The sequence below is a fragment of the Buteo buteo genome, chromosome 2 (assembly GCF_964188355.1).
Source record: "Buteo buteo chromosome 2, bButBut1.hap1.1, whole genome shotgun sequence".
NCBI classification, from domain to species: domain Eukaryota; kingdom Metazoa; phylum Chordata; class Aves; order Accipitriformes; family Accipitridae; genus Buteo; species Buteo buteo.
In genome coordinates this window covers 26,567,863-26,583,659 of record NC_134172.1, presented here as the reverse complement: position 1 = coordinate 26,583,659, position 15,797 = coordinate 26,567,863, and the positions used below count along the sequence as shown (strand labels likewise).

General features: G+C 43.1%; 3 protein-coding genes across 7 annotated transcripts in view; 2 read left to right on the top strand and 1 right to left on the bottom strand.

Annotated features, from left to right (window-relative positions):
* The first annotated feature begins 512 nt into the window (after positions 1-512).
* CLXN (calaxin) lies at positions 513-12,626 on the top strand. Of its 2 annotated transcripts, XM_075049275.1 has the most exons (7): positions 513-666; positions 935-1,090; positions 2,618-2,722; positions 4,285-4,436; positions 6,634-6,738; positions 8,756-8,825; positions 9,991-10,228. In XM_075049275.1, the coding sequence occupies exons 1-6, from the start codon at positions 606-608 to the stop codon at positions 8,804-8,806; spliced, it is 630 nt and encodes a 209-aa protein (XP_074905376.1). In that variant the 5' UTR covers positions 513-605; the 3' UTR covers positions 8,807-8,825; positions 9,991-10,228. The 2 variants fall into 2 exon arrangements, with proteins under 2 accessions (XP_074905376.1, XP_074905385.1); XM_075049284.1 differs by lacking the exons at positions 8,756-8,825; positions 9,991-10,228 and adding an exon at positions 12,267-12,626.
* On the bottom strand, positions 8,937-14,082 carry RBM48 (RNA binding motif protein 48). The gene is made up of 5 exons (XM_075049261.1): positions 13,825-14,082; positions 11,983-12,173; positions 11,724-11,869; positions 10,338-10,870; positions 8,937-9,283 (listed from the first exon to the last, which is right to left on the bottom strand). The coding sequence occupies exons 1-5, from the start codon at positions 14,065-14,067 to the stop codon at positions 9,197-9,199; spliced, it is 1,200 nt and encodes a 399-aa protein (XP_074905362.1). The 5' UTR covers positions 14,068-14,082; the 3' UTR covers positions 8,937-9,196.
* Positions 14,083-14,166: 84 nt separating this feature from the next.
* Positions 14,167-15,797, top strand: part of PEX1 (peroxisomal biogenesis factor 1) — a 29,058-nt gene continuing 27,427 nt past the window's right edge. For 2 of the 4 annotated variants that reach the window (XM_075049216.1, XM_075049207.1), the window contains exon 1: positions 14,170-14,436. In XM_075049216.1, the coding sequence (XP_074905317.1) occupies positions 14,308-14,436 (129 nt within the window). In that variant the 5' untranslated portion in view covers positions 14,170-14,307. Of the gene's footprint in view, positions 14,437-15,797 lie in introns of all 4 variants that reach the window. The other 2 variants (XM_075049235.1, XM_075049225.1) reach the window with 2 other exon arrangements.

The following is a 15,797-nucleotide window of genomic DNA, read 5'->3' as shown; positions in this document are numbered from 1 at the left end:
GCTGTGGGCTTCAGATGCTGCTGTCACGCTTTGGAAGTGGTGTAGCTGTGTAAGGGGCTTATGGGTGCTGTCAGTTCACAGCAAAGCTGCTTTAATACTGACAGTGAAATATTTCCATTTTCAATCCCCTAACCAACGCATTGCGACTCCTCTTGCATCCTCTTCTTCCTGAGGGAAGAGTAAAGTCTGGTCGCAACCCTTCAGCGTTCTGGCTTTGTACGCACCGAGCGCGTCAGAAGGCGACGTGGGTTTCCGGTGGCACCAGGCAACCCACAGGCGTGTTCCAAGTTTCAGCAGTGGGACAAAGCAGAAATGGAGCCATGCGGGAACAAAAGTATTTTAGATCTTTGTCTCCTGACAGCAGCTGAACAAACACAATTGTCTGTACTGTTTAATTTTTAGCTCTTCTTTCCAGAAGCGCCTTTAGCAGCTTGAAATTCAGTTGTTTTGGTTGCTACCGCTGCCCTTTTTTTAAACGTAGGATAAAAATCGCTCTTTGTTTTCCTGCGTGTGTACGTACGTGTGCCCCGCCGGCGTCACGACGCGGCGCGGCCTGCCCGCCGCCCGCCCGCCCGCGTTGCCAGGGGAGCGGCGATGCCGCCGCCATGAGCAGGAAGAGGCAGCGGCAGCAGCTGGCGGACTCGCTGGGCCGGTCCGCCAAGCACTGTGAGTGACTGTCCCCCGGCCCGGCACACGGGGGGCTGCGGGAGCCGTGCGGCCGGTGCCGGCCGCCGCCCGTTACCGTTATCGCTGCGCTCACTGCGTGGCCCCCTTCACCAGCCCCCCCCGAGGCGGGCACTGCCCGCCGCCCCCTTAGCGCCGGCGGTACGGGCGGAGGGGCGTGGGACGCGGGTCAAGGGGGAACCCCGAGGGGTGCGGGCCCTGTATTTTTGGCGGCCTAAGGTACATGTTCCCTTGTGTTTCGACTGGGCAGTTAATAAAGGCGAAGTGGAATGTCTGATCGGGCTCTTCGACACGCTGGTGGCCGAGTCCAGCAGCCGCTTTGCTGCAGCTGGCTTTGACCGCAACATGTTCAGAGACACCCTGCACAGCGCGTTCGGCATGACGGACGACATGATCATGGACAGAGGTGAGACTGATGGGTCTGAAAAGATTTAAGGTTTTAGTTTTACGTTGTTGACCCGATGAGCACGCCTAGGCAAAATAGGGCCGTCTCGTCCCGGTCAGGACAGCAAAGGGAGGGTTACGCTCAGGAGCTGCTGAGTACGGGGTATGGGGTTTTTTATTTTTCCTTTATGCGGAATAGTGTTCCCACTAGTTCGTGACAGCTCGTGCCCTTGTACGAGGCTGACCCGCCAGAGAGGCAGCTGTACTGCCGTCCTGTGGCTGTGTCTATCCCAGTCACTGTAGTGTCGTGACAGAAGAGGGCAGCATGGCGTCACTTTTCTCTTTTCTCCGGTAGTTCCACCGGGAGCTGCAGTCCCTGCTGCTGGTGGACAGCTTTGCCTCTGGCTTGAAGGTCCCAGAAAGGCATTCTGTTTGAACGGGTAACTTCGGGAACAGAGGCGGTGTGAACAGCACCGAAGGGACTAGGCAGACAATACAGGGAGATGAGAGTAATGGGCCAAATAACCCCTTGAATATACAGGGATTTCACGGATTCATAACATGAGGGCCACATTTGCAGTTGCTGTGACAGTCACATGAACGATCTCTGATGTACAGGTGTTGAGGATGATGTGGAGGAGGCGTGAGTCTGCCGTTCTTTTCAGCCTCGGGCTGCTGCCAACAGCCACCCCTTGGTTCAACTTTCTCCTGTTCTCTAGCAGGAGGGGTATTTCAATGCCATAAAATAAAAACTTGTTGCCATTTTATGCAACAGGTCAAGTGTGCCTTGGAAGATACCTTACACGGACACAATCTTAAAAATTATTTAATGCTTACATACAAGGGGGCTGATTTCACTTTGCAAAAGCAAACCTGTTGTTTTCCAATTCCAAAATGCTTGGCTCTGCATGTAGAGGTGTTCCTGTAGCCAACTTACTAATTAACATTCTAAAATATGAATTATTAAAGATGTTATTTAATGCTTTGAAGTGTATCTTGGATTTGAAGTACTGTATTACAGGCTGTATGAGTAGTGAAGCTGCAAGATTGAAAGTTTATTTCAGGGAAGGGAGAAGAAAAAAGATTTTGGTACCTGAAAGACAGGAGAAGGTTTTCTTCTTTGTATATTTGAAATATTTATGTATTGTTTCTAGGATTACTTTCTCCAAGATTTTCTGAGATAAATCCTAGTAATTAAAATCTTCTTCTGTATGCAAATATGCCTTAGTGTAAGGGATATTGGTTTATTTGGTTTACATCTGCATGGAAGCATACTTCCTGTACTTGCTTAAGTCAGGAAAGCAACAGATTGAACAAAACGTCTTATCCCAGCAGGATTCTGGAGTGGAAGATCAGTAAACTTAGGGCTGAAATCCCCTTCGTTGTTACATCTTAGAAAGATTCAAGAAGGGTAATCATACCTTGGTGAAAGCAGAGAAGCATCTTTAGAAAAAATACGGGTTTACATTTTCATTGAATTTAAGAACATATTCCTTTGTTTGTTTTTCCCTCTTAAATAAATTTAAAATGTATCTAATACACTTCCCAGTGTTCCGCACTTTTGATAGAGACAACGATAGCTGCATCAGTGTGGTGGAATGGGTGGAAGGCTTATCAGTATTTCTTCGGGGGACATTGGAAGAAAGGATTAAATGTAAGATTCATCTGTATGCTAGTATTTAGTAGTACTCATTGAATTCATTACTATTAAATTACCTGTTGCTTTTGTTATAATTTAGTAGTTACTTTTATAAAGTATTTGGTAATTGAAGAGTTTTCTTCTGTATAGTTCAATGCAATGAAACTGAGCTCTGAAATGGCTTCTCTGAGACAGAGGTTTTTCTGTGTAAACTGCCGTTATCATAGCTGCCACCTTATTTTATTGCATACAAGAACTAGCATTTGAACTGAAGCTTGTTCTGCAGTATATAGTTTTGACAGAATGTATGTTTTTGTATTCACACACAAAATTAGAAAGAAGCAGATGTAGCTGAAGGGTGATTTTGGCTAAATAACACGGTCTCAAGCCAGCCAAGACCTGTGCCAACATTCATTTACTGGCACAATGGGGGGCACAGCAGCCGTTGCATCAATTCCAGCAGTTCTTCAGCTTGGAAGCATAGATTGAAAAAGTGAGTCTGCTTGTAAGATGGTCATGACAACCTTCACAGTAATGATGGAGAAAGATAGGGGAGAAAAAATAGCAAAAACTCTAGAATTTTAAGAAGCAGAAGAAAAATAAAATAGGGCATGTGGAGGAAAAAAGTGTAATAGAAAAAGGAGAATGACAGCATGTTGTTTCCATAGTTTCTAGGTTGCAGCATCAGCCATCCCTAATGCACTATATAAATCCATCTGGAAAGCAGCCTGGGGTGTCACAGCACTAGGATGTGTGCCCAGGATGTAATTCAGTATGTCAGTACAACTACAAGCAGTAAAATACGCAGCCCTGCTGTACGCACTATAGAATATACTAGTGCGTAGTGATACACAGTGTTGTCTGTCCTAAGTGTATGCCAGTACAGTTTTTCACTGTAGACATAGTCTTTGTCAAGAAAAAAAACCACCTCTTGTGTTCCAAAACTGAAGAGTTTTGTTTGTTTGTTTAAATGGGTTTTGTGAAGGATAGTAAAGTTTATTATGGTCATAGATTTCTGATTCCAGGAAGGTAGAAACAATTGTAAGAGGAATTAGGCAGATACTTGTAATGTACTCTGTTACAGGGATATTGTCTTTGTATTAAGGGATACTTCAGTTGTCTTTTCCACGCTAGTACAGCTCATTCTTCCCTCTCCTTTACTTTTTGAACCCAGCTTCCAAAATAACGAGGATGTGTTTTGTAGGTGCAAAGTCCTTCTGATATAGACAGCGGGTCCCCACCACGGGAAATTGGGCTTCTAAACCAGAACCTTGTTTATATTCTAAATGGACAATTCTAGAGAAGTTAAGATCTGTGAGTTAGTATGGTTTCTGTGAACTGAAGATTGTTTATTTGAGCAGAAATAGATTTTAACTATGAAGGGTAAATAGGCAATAATTGACTAGTATGTGTATCAAAATATGATACATATATTTCATGTATAAATATACATGATAAATGTGGCTCAATTGATATGCTGTACAACATACAATTCACATTTTCTGTTTATAGGTAACAGCTTTAATGGTGAGTGATATAGTTTGTGTGAACTTTAAATTGATTTATCTTTCAAAAAGACTGTTTTGAGGTTTACGACCTGAATGGTGATGGATACATTTCGAGAGAGGAAATGTTCCAAATGCTGAAAAACAGCCTTCTCAAACAACCATCAGAAGAAGATCCTGATGAGGGAATTAAGGACTTGGTAGACATAGCACTGAAGAAAATGGCAAGTATTTACTCATTGTGATACTTCAGTGTCTTTCAAACATTCATTAACTGAACCTTAGAACATTCCTATGAGGTAACAAAGTACTGTGTCTGATTTACAGTGGGATTCTGAGCCAGGGAGTTAATTATATACATGAGATAAACAAGTCTCCTAATAAAGCCAGAAATATAATCCAGATCTAATGAGTCCCAGTCCAGTATCCTCACATGAAACTGTTAGTTTATTATGAGTTATAAACTTTATGTATGAACTAGCATGTGTTTGTGTGCATACACACATGTGCATGCCCAGTCAAAACAAAAGCCCAGTCGGAAGTGGAAAATTCAAGAGCGTAAGCTGCATTTATTCCAGTGTTGGGCATCTGCAGTAGCTTTGTTATTAAGTACATTCGTGTTTTATCAGTTGATCATGAAATGTCTTTATCCAATTTATATATTCTATTAGAATAGTAACCTCAAGGTTATTAAGGTAAAACTTGTCTTACTGTGATTAATCTAGGGTATCCAGATCAGCCAGGGACTGTGTTTCAACATTTTCATCAAATCAAGAAATACAACCTCCCCTCCTCTGGTGGTGGTCAAAAAAATCTCACTTAAAACCAGGTCTTGAATCTCGGCTCCTTTTATTTAACCCCGACTTTTCTATTTTTCAAACCCACCTCTTTTGCACACCTTCAGCTGAAAAGCCCATCTTACCCTTAGTTCTTGACAATGCTGAATCTAGCCTCACACAGAAAGCAAGCTATGACTTATTAATTTGTTCATCTTCAGAGCACCTAACCTGTACAGCTTTCCTGCAGGTTGCATCCAAAATGAACACCTTCATGTTCTGGGCAGTTGATAAGTGGGCTATGCTAGTCCAAGCACAAGCACTATGCTCTAGACATAACGAATCTTCATATATATAAGAACATATTATAAACTAACCATGTACATAATCCTGTTTCAGCTTTTCCACGAGAACTTACTAAAGCTCTGGTACATGTTTGAAGAATGTCCAGATCTCATTTGGCTGCTGAGCAGTTGTCTGAGTAGGATATTGCTGCCCATCTCAAATAACTAAACAACTGTTAGATATCCAAAAATGCATTTGTGGAGTCCGTCACTCAAAGAAGAAAATATTACTCTTTGAGCAATTGCCTGTAGGTACCATGGCATTGTGACCAAGCATACATCCAGTCCCATATAGTTTTCATACTTGAAAAGTATTCATAATGAACACGCTCGTGCCCTGCTCTCCGTTGTTCTCAGGAATGTAAAAGGCAGAGGCTACCCAGCTACTTCTGTTTCTCTTAAGCATCCAGTGGCAGGTTTTCTTGTTCAGGAACCTCTGTCTACATAGCTCCTTTCCTCTGCTTTTCTGGCCATTAGAACCTGTGTTCCCTGCATGTCCACCAGCTACAATGGTTCCATGGTTTGTTCTTCAAAAATTTTGCTTTGGCCCTGTGCCTTGAACACTAGTCACATACACCCAGCAATTTTCACTTAAAGCCTTTATTTTATATGGTTTAAAGAAGTACTTCGTATGCTCACAGTAGCATTTGTTGGCGTTGTAAGCTGCCATGTCTGTAGAAGCAGGAGGTTTTCAAATTGCAGAAATACTAAAAACACAAGGATGCTTCTTCCACCCCCAGAGGAATATTCTGCTATGCTGAGATTCTGCAGTATGAGAGAAGTGGGCTGGCATCAGCATGCTCCACCGTATGCTTCCAAGTGCTGTACGTGAAAAAGACAGGGCAGAAGTATGCCTACTATAGAAACCAGTAGGGTGAAGTATTTCCAGTCTCATGAATAGGATGTAGGTACTCTCATGATATAAATACATATACAGAATATATTCTAACATTTTCTCCTACTTTGAAGTCTCCTGCTTTTAATTTATCGCAGTGCAACTGCGCTTGACATTTGTCCATGCAATTCTCAGCTCAGCCTCTTCCCATGTTAGTTTTGCCTTTTCTGGAATTCTGTTAGCAAAGCCGTATGAGATAGATAGTTGAGCTTGCTCCACCTTTTATGCCTTAGGTAGAGGCAAATGATACAGATCTTGTCTGAGCAGGGACTGATGGCCCAAATAAAAGGATTTTTGCATACAATCAAACTAAGAATAGGATCCATGTCAATAGAACACCTGTTAAACAAAAATACAATTACTACAAGTCATCATCCTTTGCTGAAGAGTTCCCTTCCTTTTGTAGGACTATGATCATGATGGCAAGCTTTCTTTTATGGACTTTGAAAAAGCAGTCAGAGATGAAAATCTTCTGTTAGAAGCCTTTGGACCGTGTTTGCCAGACATAAAGGTATATCAACCTTGAGTTTAAAAAAAAATGTGCAGTACTTGCTATACTGTTGGTGAGGAGATGTACATATTATGGTATTAACTGTCATTACATGGGGCCTGCTGAAGTCAACTGATAAATGCTTCAGTTGTGAGATATGCATATGCCGAGTTCCTATCTACCTTTCACAGCACCAATGTTTCCTTATATAGTTAAATGCTGGTACCAGAGAACGAGACCACACCGTTGCTCAATGTTTGTCTGTCCTGGGTCAGCAATATAATGAATCATCCTCAATGAGCACCCTCTCAGACTAAGAAAATGAGGCCGTTTTGTTGAATTGTTTATCCGAAAGCTCTGCAAGAATACAACTTTTATTTTTCTTTCTTCAGTGCCACTGGCAACACTGCCATCACCTCACTTACAGCCCCTTTTGGGAGAGACTGCTAGTTTTCTGAAAAAAATACCTTGAGAGTGTTCTTCATTTCAGAGTGTGGCACTGGTGTTTTTTAATTACATCTAACTGGGCTTTATTTATTAGCAATACATCTAATTCAATTCAGATTATTTTTTTTTAAGATGGTAATTTAGAACATGCTTATTTCCTCAGTGTTAAGTTCAACTGTGGAGAGCATTTCTGCTCTATAATAAAGAATATTTTTTTTTCCTGATCTAGTAATCACTATTCTATTTGAACTGCGTGTCATTTTTAAATACTGAAAGCTGAAATACATGCAGCAATTCCTAGAAACAGAAAACTTGTGTAAGACTGCTGAGAACACAGCAAGTTTTCATTTGCTGGAAACCTGCACTTCCTGCCAGCTCACCTACCTGGTAGGCTGGGGGACAAGAAAGGGTCTTGTAGCCATGATTGCAGGCTGTATTACATCACATCAGCTGGAAAGCAGCTGTTTCCAAAATGCCAGACTTCTCCTGACAGGTTCTCAAAAGACTTTCAAGGGTTTGGGAAAAACCAGGTAAGTAAGTACTCTGTTTTTTACACCAGTGGAAAGGTTTTAAAAAGTTTCTGTACAGATTTATGTTCACTCATCAGCATAGAAAAATGACTTGCTTTCTGTCAGTGTTGGTGATAAACCAGATATACAATTCAGGCTAATCATGGCAAGAGGTTGCAAACTCAGCTTGTTTCTTGCTTACAGTATTTGTGCACTCTGTTCTGTACCCTACCCAACTGTTGCCTTTTTACTAGGTCTCTAGTTTCACTGTTAAAAGAGAACTCTATTGACATGTACTTTCAAGTCCTAAAAGCAATAAATAAATTTCAGCTATGAGCTTAACATGAAGAAAACCTATAAATTACTAGATTGCCTAGTGGGGTTATGTTGGGGAACTTTTAATTGTACCCCTTGACACAAATTAAACACTCATTTGTACTTCAATATATTTTTTAAAAATGTAATGAACTTATTGGATAGAATCCTACCACCATAAGCGGTTCTACAAGGAGTCTGCAAACACGCACCACAAGCCAATTCCTTGTATATGCTTGCACCAGCACCAATCCTGTGAGCGTCAGCGTGGGGCACCTTAGCCCAGTGTTGGGTTCATCCTCCCAGCTCCAGTTCTGCTGCCCAAAGGTGGCCCCCAAGCGCTCAATCCAGGACTGTTACAACACAGTGCTGCAGATATTTCTCTCATCATCAAGGGAAATTTCACTCCTTTACATTAAGTGATCTCAGTCTCTGCCGTTCCTGGTTCCAGCCAGTCTAACTCATTCTGCAGCTAGGCCTTCTCACCCTCCATGCCAGATCATTCCTTGGTCACACATTACCACTGCTGAGCAGTTACAATTTGAATTTCCCCTTCACTTACAACTTCTGAGTGTTCTCACTGGTCTCTCAGTGATGACATCATTAACGCTATGGAATTTACCTTTTCTAAGCTAAAAAGCAAGAGGTAGCCTAAGTGTAAGGACTGTCACTGCTTACACATTTCAGTTTAGCACCTTCTCCAATTAAATTTAACTCCTTCAGTTAATTGAAAATTAACTGCTTTTTTTTTTTTTTAAAAAAAACAGAGCAGTATGGCATTTGAACAGAAGACTTTCCAGGAAGCTCGTAAACTGTAACTCCCAGTGGAATACTGGTGTAAGAGGTTTTTTCCTTCACCATTCTTCATGGTATAGTAAAAGTAGGAGCAACTTGAAACTATTACTAAGTTTCAGTATTCCTTTACTGTAAAAGGTACTGAATAAATAGAATTTACTTCTGTTGCTCTACCTAAATACAGTTCTTCAATGAGTTATTAAATATGTTGTAGTACAAGGTACACAGAACAAGATTGCAACAATAATATTATACTGGTTTGTTCATTCCAGGAAACAAATAGATACAATTTTTAACAGGGAAGTGCTTGGAAATACAGTATAAAATAGTTTTATTTTTAACATAAAAAAAATAAGTATTTTAAACTACATCCTTTAAAAAAAATGACTGTTGGAAGATGCTGCCAGCAGTATCTATATTCTTCTTCTCTGCTTTACAAGTGGTTTGGCTGAGCTACTCTCTGGCTTTTGCACAGAAGTTCTTGAAACAGAATCTGCTACCTAAATTGAGGAGGGGAAAAAAAAAAAAAATCTTAGTAAACTGTAACCACTCCTTTTTTATGCTAGTTTTAGAGTAAGGCCATGTCTCCAACATTTGAGTATTGGGAGGGATGTATTACTATAATCACACTTGTATTGAATTTTCCTGCAGAAGGGAAAAAAACCATAACCCCAAATGCAGCATTAAGCACAAGAGAAAATTTATTTAGAAAATAAAAGTGTTAGCAGTATCATTTTTGTATTTTAACCACAGAAACTGATTTCAGATACTCAGTGATAGAGTGTTACATATCTTAGCAACCCTCTCCCTACCAGAGGTGTTTTCAAAGTAAGGTTTAGTATGCTTTTTAAACTCAGATATTCCAGCAAGAGAGAAGGGGAAGGAAAAACATGTGCTTTGACACCTATTTTACAAATATATTTAATATAAGAGGTGCTTATTTATCAGTTTGACTGGAGATAAGCTCTTCCAAATCAGTCTAATTAGTCATAGTCAAGGGAGCTTTTTCATATCTTAATTTAAATGGAAAGTTGTATCAGGAGTGTTTGACCTGCTGATTAATATCTTCCATAAAAGGTTATAAAGCTTAAGGCATGCTTCTCGGCATAGAATATGTGGTTCTGTACATCTTTTAATGCCATAACAAGTGTTGGAGCAAAATTACATTGAACTCTGACTTTATTATTTTTTACTCCCTTTCAATCAGAAACCAGATACAAGTACCACACTGGAGTCAGCAGGACTACCTGCAAAGTTACAGTGCCACGCGGAAAACAAGTGTAGTTTACTAAAAATTATTTAGGACCATGCACTGACATTTATACTTTCTGAAGTGTAGTGTAAGAGGCATGGAGTAGAATGGCCTGCAATATTCTGTGTTAATAAAAATATTTAATAAAAAAATAGTAAGAATGCTAGCTTTAAGTGGCAAATAAACTGATAATACTGAATAAATGATGAATTAAGTTATTTTAGGGTCTCTATTTTTATGGATAACAAGCACATAATATATATGTTTGAAAATGAAAATATCAGAACTTTCAGAATCCATACCTCTTTCAGTTTATTTCGAATTAATGTAGCTGAAGTATTCAGTGAATCATCATCCATATCCACTTTAGGTACTTCTGGTAGCTGTGGACCAATAATAACTTCAGTACTGTCCACACTTGTTCCAATGAGGGAAAACTTGTTACCTTCTTCCCTCTTCCTCTTACGTTCCTGCAGGTGAGTTGTACGAGGCATAAACCTATCAACTCCATTATCAATCAGAACCGTTCTTTGCATTAAGGAAGTTGGTGGAGTATGTCCTCCCGGATGTACACTTAGAGTTAGGGATGTGTTTTGACCAAAGTACCCAGAAGTTTCAGCACAACTGTTATCATACTGGGGAAATGCCAACAGGCTCTGATTATGATTCCCAGATGCATAGCCTGTGTTGTGGGATACCCTGTGAGAACTTGTAAAGCAGGATGGATCCCAGTTACTGGCTGCACATGATCCTGATGTACTCCATGGACAGTCATGCTCAGAGTTCTTTGAGACTGTCTTCTTAGGTCCCTCTATTTTCTTTAACAGAAAGCACTCTTTAAAACAACAGAAAAGTAGCTTCACTATTATGTCATTATTAGTTCTAACACATAAGAAAAAACATTTAATACAATTACAGAAGTAATACCGGTGTTATTTCATTCCCAGCCACTTTTCTGTGATTCTCTTTTCCTAAGTGGCATCTCTCAACTGAAGCTTTTCAGCCTAGTCCCTCTGCAGATTTGTGAGGAATGCCCGAGCGGAAGTATTTCAGCAGTTTTGAGAACACGAGGAAAATATTTCTGATGTTGCAAATCAGTAATTTTTACTTCCAGTTATGATTTCAAGGATAAGCTGTCTTGCAACATTGAAAAAACAGGTGTTTTTTCATGTTAAAAATCAGTGGGTTTACTCCTTTAAAATACCCTCATACAATGAATAATGATATCAGAGTACACAAGCACAAGAAAGGAGAAGCCTGTGCTCAGCAATTTGCTTATTTCTCAGCTTGCCCATCCTTCAGTTGTTGAAGGTTCTGGTATAGTCACCTTCCTGACAAAACTGTCCCTCTGGGCATGCCTGAATAAGCAGGAACAAGGGTGAAAAGATGATCCAAAATTTCCTGCCAGTGCTTGAAGTTTCTGATAACATTTTGAAAAGAAGAGGAGGTACCTCATTATTAAAGTTTATGCATTTTTTTATTTTAGTGCTAACCAAAACTGAAAAGTTGCTTTGAAAAAGATACAGCCCTCTAAATATTTAAAGATGTCTCCGTTCTGCTGCAAACATACTTGAAATGCATCTTTAAAACAGACAGATAAAGCATTTTCTTTAATGGGCTCCTTAACCAAAAACCCACCCACCACTGAAATGAGATATTAAGATTCTGTAGTAAATTTAATTACAAACCTCTTTGATTTGTTGCTTTTGCTATATACTTTCTTCTATCCTGCAACTTCTCCCGAGTTTCTTGGACTGTTTCAAATTCTGGAGCGTAGCACACATGCAGCAAACTACCAAAGAAACTTCGTTCATCCATTTTTTTCTTGGCCACCCTGAAGGGAATTAAATTGTATTGGCAAAACTGAGGATGTTACTTAACAGATTGTAAATAAAGAAGGTTTAAAATATTAAGACTGCAAGAGGCAGATATTGCCCTGTCTAATACCTTGCACATTGCAGTTTTTGGAATTTTATGAGATAAACTTCAGTAAATTGCTCTGCTGGATATTCATCTAGAGCATGATATTCTTCAATGGCACCATATAATGCAAATTGTTCAATTAATTCCTTCATAACGCCTAACGCAGGAACTCCTTGTATTAGTAAATAACAAGATTCCAAGTTGATAGTATAAACCTGGGGAGAAAAAAAAAAGAGTACACTAAAATGTTCATATTCTTGCTTTACTGCAAAAGTAAGGAATTTTGTCTGTTTGCTGTTGTTCCTCAGATCTTCTCAGGATGCTGAAAATCCATCTGTGCTCTATTTTGACTTTGGATTCTTGCAGGAGCAGTAAGTGCACAATTATCTGGGACATCTTCATCACCGAGCAGGAACTGAACTCAAGCTTCTTACTCAAAGTAGAACACAAATTAGAGTTGGCTCTTCTGCACCAGGTCAGAGTGCTGCCATTTTCTGAGTAAAATCTCTTAAGTCTCTGGCCAATTTCCTCGCAAGACTGACTAGTAACCAGTTAATATAAGGCACTGTCAAACTAAAGACAAAACCACCGAAAAACCCGTCTTGTTCACAGGCAGAGAGGTCACACAGGTGAAACACAGGGAGGAAAATAAAGGTACCACAATTCCTTGGGGCAGATGATGTGTGTGCAAAGCTGTCTCCTCACTACAGTGATCAAAGAGTGTATGTTTTTAAGACGGACAGATACAAGTAAGATGCTGAGAGAAACAAGGTCTTCTCCCAGCAGGTTATAAAACAAACCAACCACTCTTTTTGTGTAATGACTGTCACGTAACACAGACTCCAAGGAAAGTTCTGTGACAGCTCACTGCATGCAATAGGTAGCTAAAGCGTAAGATCAAAGGAAATTCATTCCGACTTTGTTAAAAAAAAGCAAGACAACAAAACACCAAACACATTTAGACTGCATGGGTTACACATATTTCTCAAAAAACAACAAGTGCAGGACAAAGAGGGAACCGCTCAGGAAACCAGCTTTCAAGCTGCTATCGTAACAAACAGCCTCTGCAATTAGGTCACATAAATTGTTTCTGTGATAGCAGCTTACTCCTGCCTGCTCTCTTTCTCAGGTCAGCCCTAGCAGATGCCATTACAGCATGCTATACGTTAACTGCCCCCACAAAAAGCAAATCCAGCGTTTTTGCTGCTGTAATGAGAGGTTCCTGCTGTGCAGGAGGCACGGCCCTCCACCTGCGCCCTTCCCTTCACCTCCCCAGGAGCTGCTGGGCACCAGAGCAGAAGTACCAGAGCGGGCCCCGGCACGCGAGTCCTGCCGAGTTCAGCCGTGTCGCGCGCCCAACCGCATGGTTTTACATTTTGCGCAGAACTAGCCTACTTGTGCTACACGCGTTTCTAAGCCATGAATTGACAAAACGCAACGTGAGAGTTACTAGATTTACCAGACCCAGCTCCAGCCGTGCCTCCCGGCGCCGGCTGCCTCCGCCCGCGCCCCGCCGCACCTGGGCGGCACGGAGAGAAGAGGAACGGAGAAACGCCCAGAACGGGGACACAGCGCTAACACGGACGGCAGTCCAGGCGGCGACGCAGCTGCAGCCGGAGGAACGGAGGCAGCTCGCCAGCCTTGCTCCCTGCCCCCGAGGAGCCGCAGCCAACAACCCCGCGGCCGCTCCAGCGCCGCCCACCAGCGCGGAGGACGCGGCGCTCCGGAGCCGGGGCCGGGACCGGCCCGCTCGGGTCCCGCTCCACGACGGCAGACCCGCGCCGCGGCCCCGCCAGCAGCGCCCGGCCGCCCTCCCGGCAGAGGCGGCCCCGGCCCCGGCCCGCCGAAGGCCCAGGCCGGCCCCACCTTCACGGCGCGCGGCCTCCGCCCCTCCCGGTACTTGGCGCGCGACTCGCAGACCCCCAGCTGCGCGTGGTGCTTGCAGGCATCGCCCAGCCCGCCGCTGCTGCTGCTGCTGCTGCTGGCCGCCATCTTCCCATCACCCACCGCGCCCCGCGTAGGCAGCCCTAGCTGCTCGCCGAGGGAGCAGCCAATCAGACAACGGGCGGAACTGTCATTGGCTCCCACTGAGGCGGAAATGGACGGCATCGATAAGCCAGACAGAAGGAGCCGAGGCCTTCGATAGGGAAGCCAATCGGAGGCAGGGAATGAGTATATGCCGCGCCCGCATTGGCCGGCAGTGGGTTATACCATCGTTTCGGGGGCGGCAGGGGGGATTTGGGGAAGGCCTGGCCCGCTCGCTCGCCTCCGAGTGGGCAGCTCCCTGCTAGGGCGGAGCGGGCGCGCAACGGCGGCGGGCTGCGGGGGCCCGGCCGGCCATCGGCCGGCATGTGGGGCAGCGGCAACCCCGGCGGAGGCGGAGCTGGAGCTGCCGCGGTGACGGTCGTCTTGAGCGGGACCCGGGACTGCTTCCTGCACTTGCCTCCCGAGCTGGCCTCTCACCTCCGCCTGCAGCAGGTACCGGGTGGGCTCCGTTCGGGGCCTGGGCGGAGGGACGCCTCAGTCAGAGAGGATTATGGGGGAGCACCGTCTGCCCCCCCCCGGCATCCCGTTGCTATGGTGACACGACGACGTCGTGCGCCCACGCTGCGCTCTGGCGGCCGGGCCCCGGAGGAGCGGCCCTGCTTTGTCATCCGTTCTTCGTCCTCGGGTGCCGGAGAGGTTGGGATTGATCTCCCAGCGCGGTCCGGCACTGCTGGCTTCTGCCTCTCTCTCAGCACCCTGTATTTTATAGCTGTTTTCACCAGCGTTCACTGCGTAGGTAAATTAGCCTTCCGCGTAGGAGGTGAGGTGGTAAACCCAAGCAGAATCGTCGTTCTTGGTGTACATAAGTCTTTCGCTATATATTCCCGTCGTATAGAAAGGGACTCTTGTCGTGCAAAGTCCTATTAAGTATGTGGATCAGTAGCAGGAAGGGCACCTTAGGTTTTTAAACAACACGTCACACATGAAAACAAGGGCAAAGCCCACGTGCGTCCCTTATGGGATGAACGAAAGAATTAAGGATCTGCTAGCAGAACAACAGGATGAAAAACGGCAAGAATGAGCGGGTGAAGACGAAGAGATGGGAGCGAAGCTCAGGAGCGGAGGTGGTGGCCACAGTCGTAGCAAAGCCCCTCTTGGCCAGAGTGGCCTCGCCCAGTGCACGTAACTCGCTCATTTCCCAAGACCAGGAAGGACATTTCACAAAAACAAAATCATCTAGGCTTGTAAAAACCTGCTCTTTTTTTCTTTGGGGTAGTAGAAGCAGGCTGGTGGGGTTGCAAGAAATCCGGTATAAATGTTCACTTCATTTCTGCAATGGTTTCTGGATGTTTTGCAAATCTGCTGGCAAGAGAGAGGAAAAAGGAGTGCAATTGCTTTGAAGTCTTGTAGCGTCATTCTGTGCATAGTTGGTTATGGTGGGCGCCTGCTTTTACTTAACGCGATCCACAAAATGAAAATATATGATCTCCGAAATCTTGATAGAAATAGCATATTAAATGCAATCTCTTCAATAAAAATGGTAAAAAGGGGATAAATAATTATGTTACTAGATTACACTGAGTAAATCATAAAAAAACTCGAATCAAAAGCTAAATTTAATTGCAGAAGGTATTAGATAAGTAGGTGACAAAACAGTCTACAAAACTCAAAGTTGTGTGAAGATTAAGGCACTCAGGGAGAAGCTTTATCTGTGCGAATATGGGTAAGGGCTGCAAATTAAATGTTACAGTTGGTAAAAGGATCTTGGAACCATTGTAGATATTCTCTGGAATGTTTTCAGAGTTTACCAAAAAGTCAAATAATATTTGAAATCATTAGGATAGAGTTGAGAA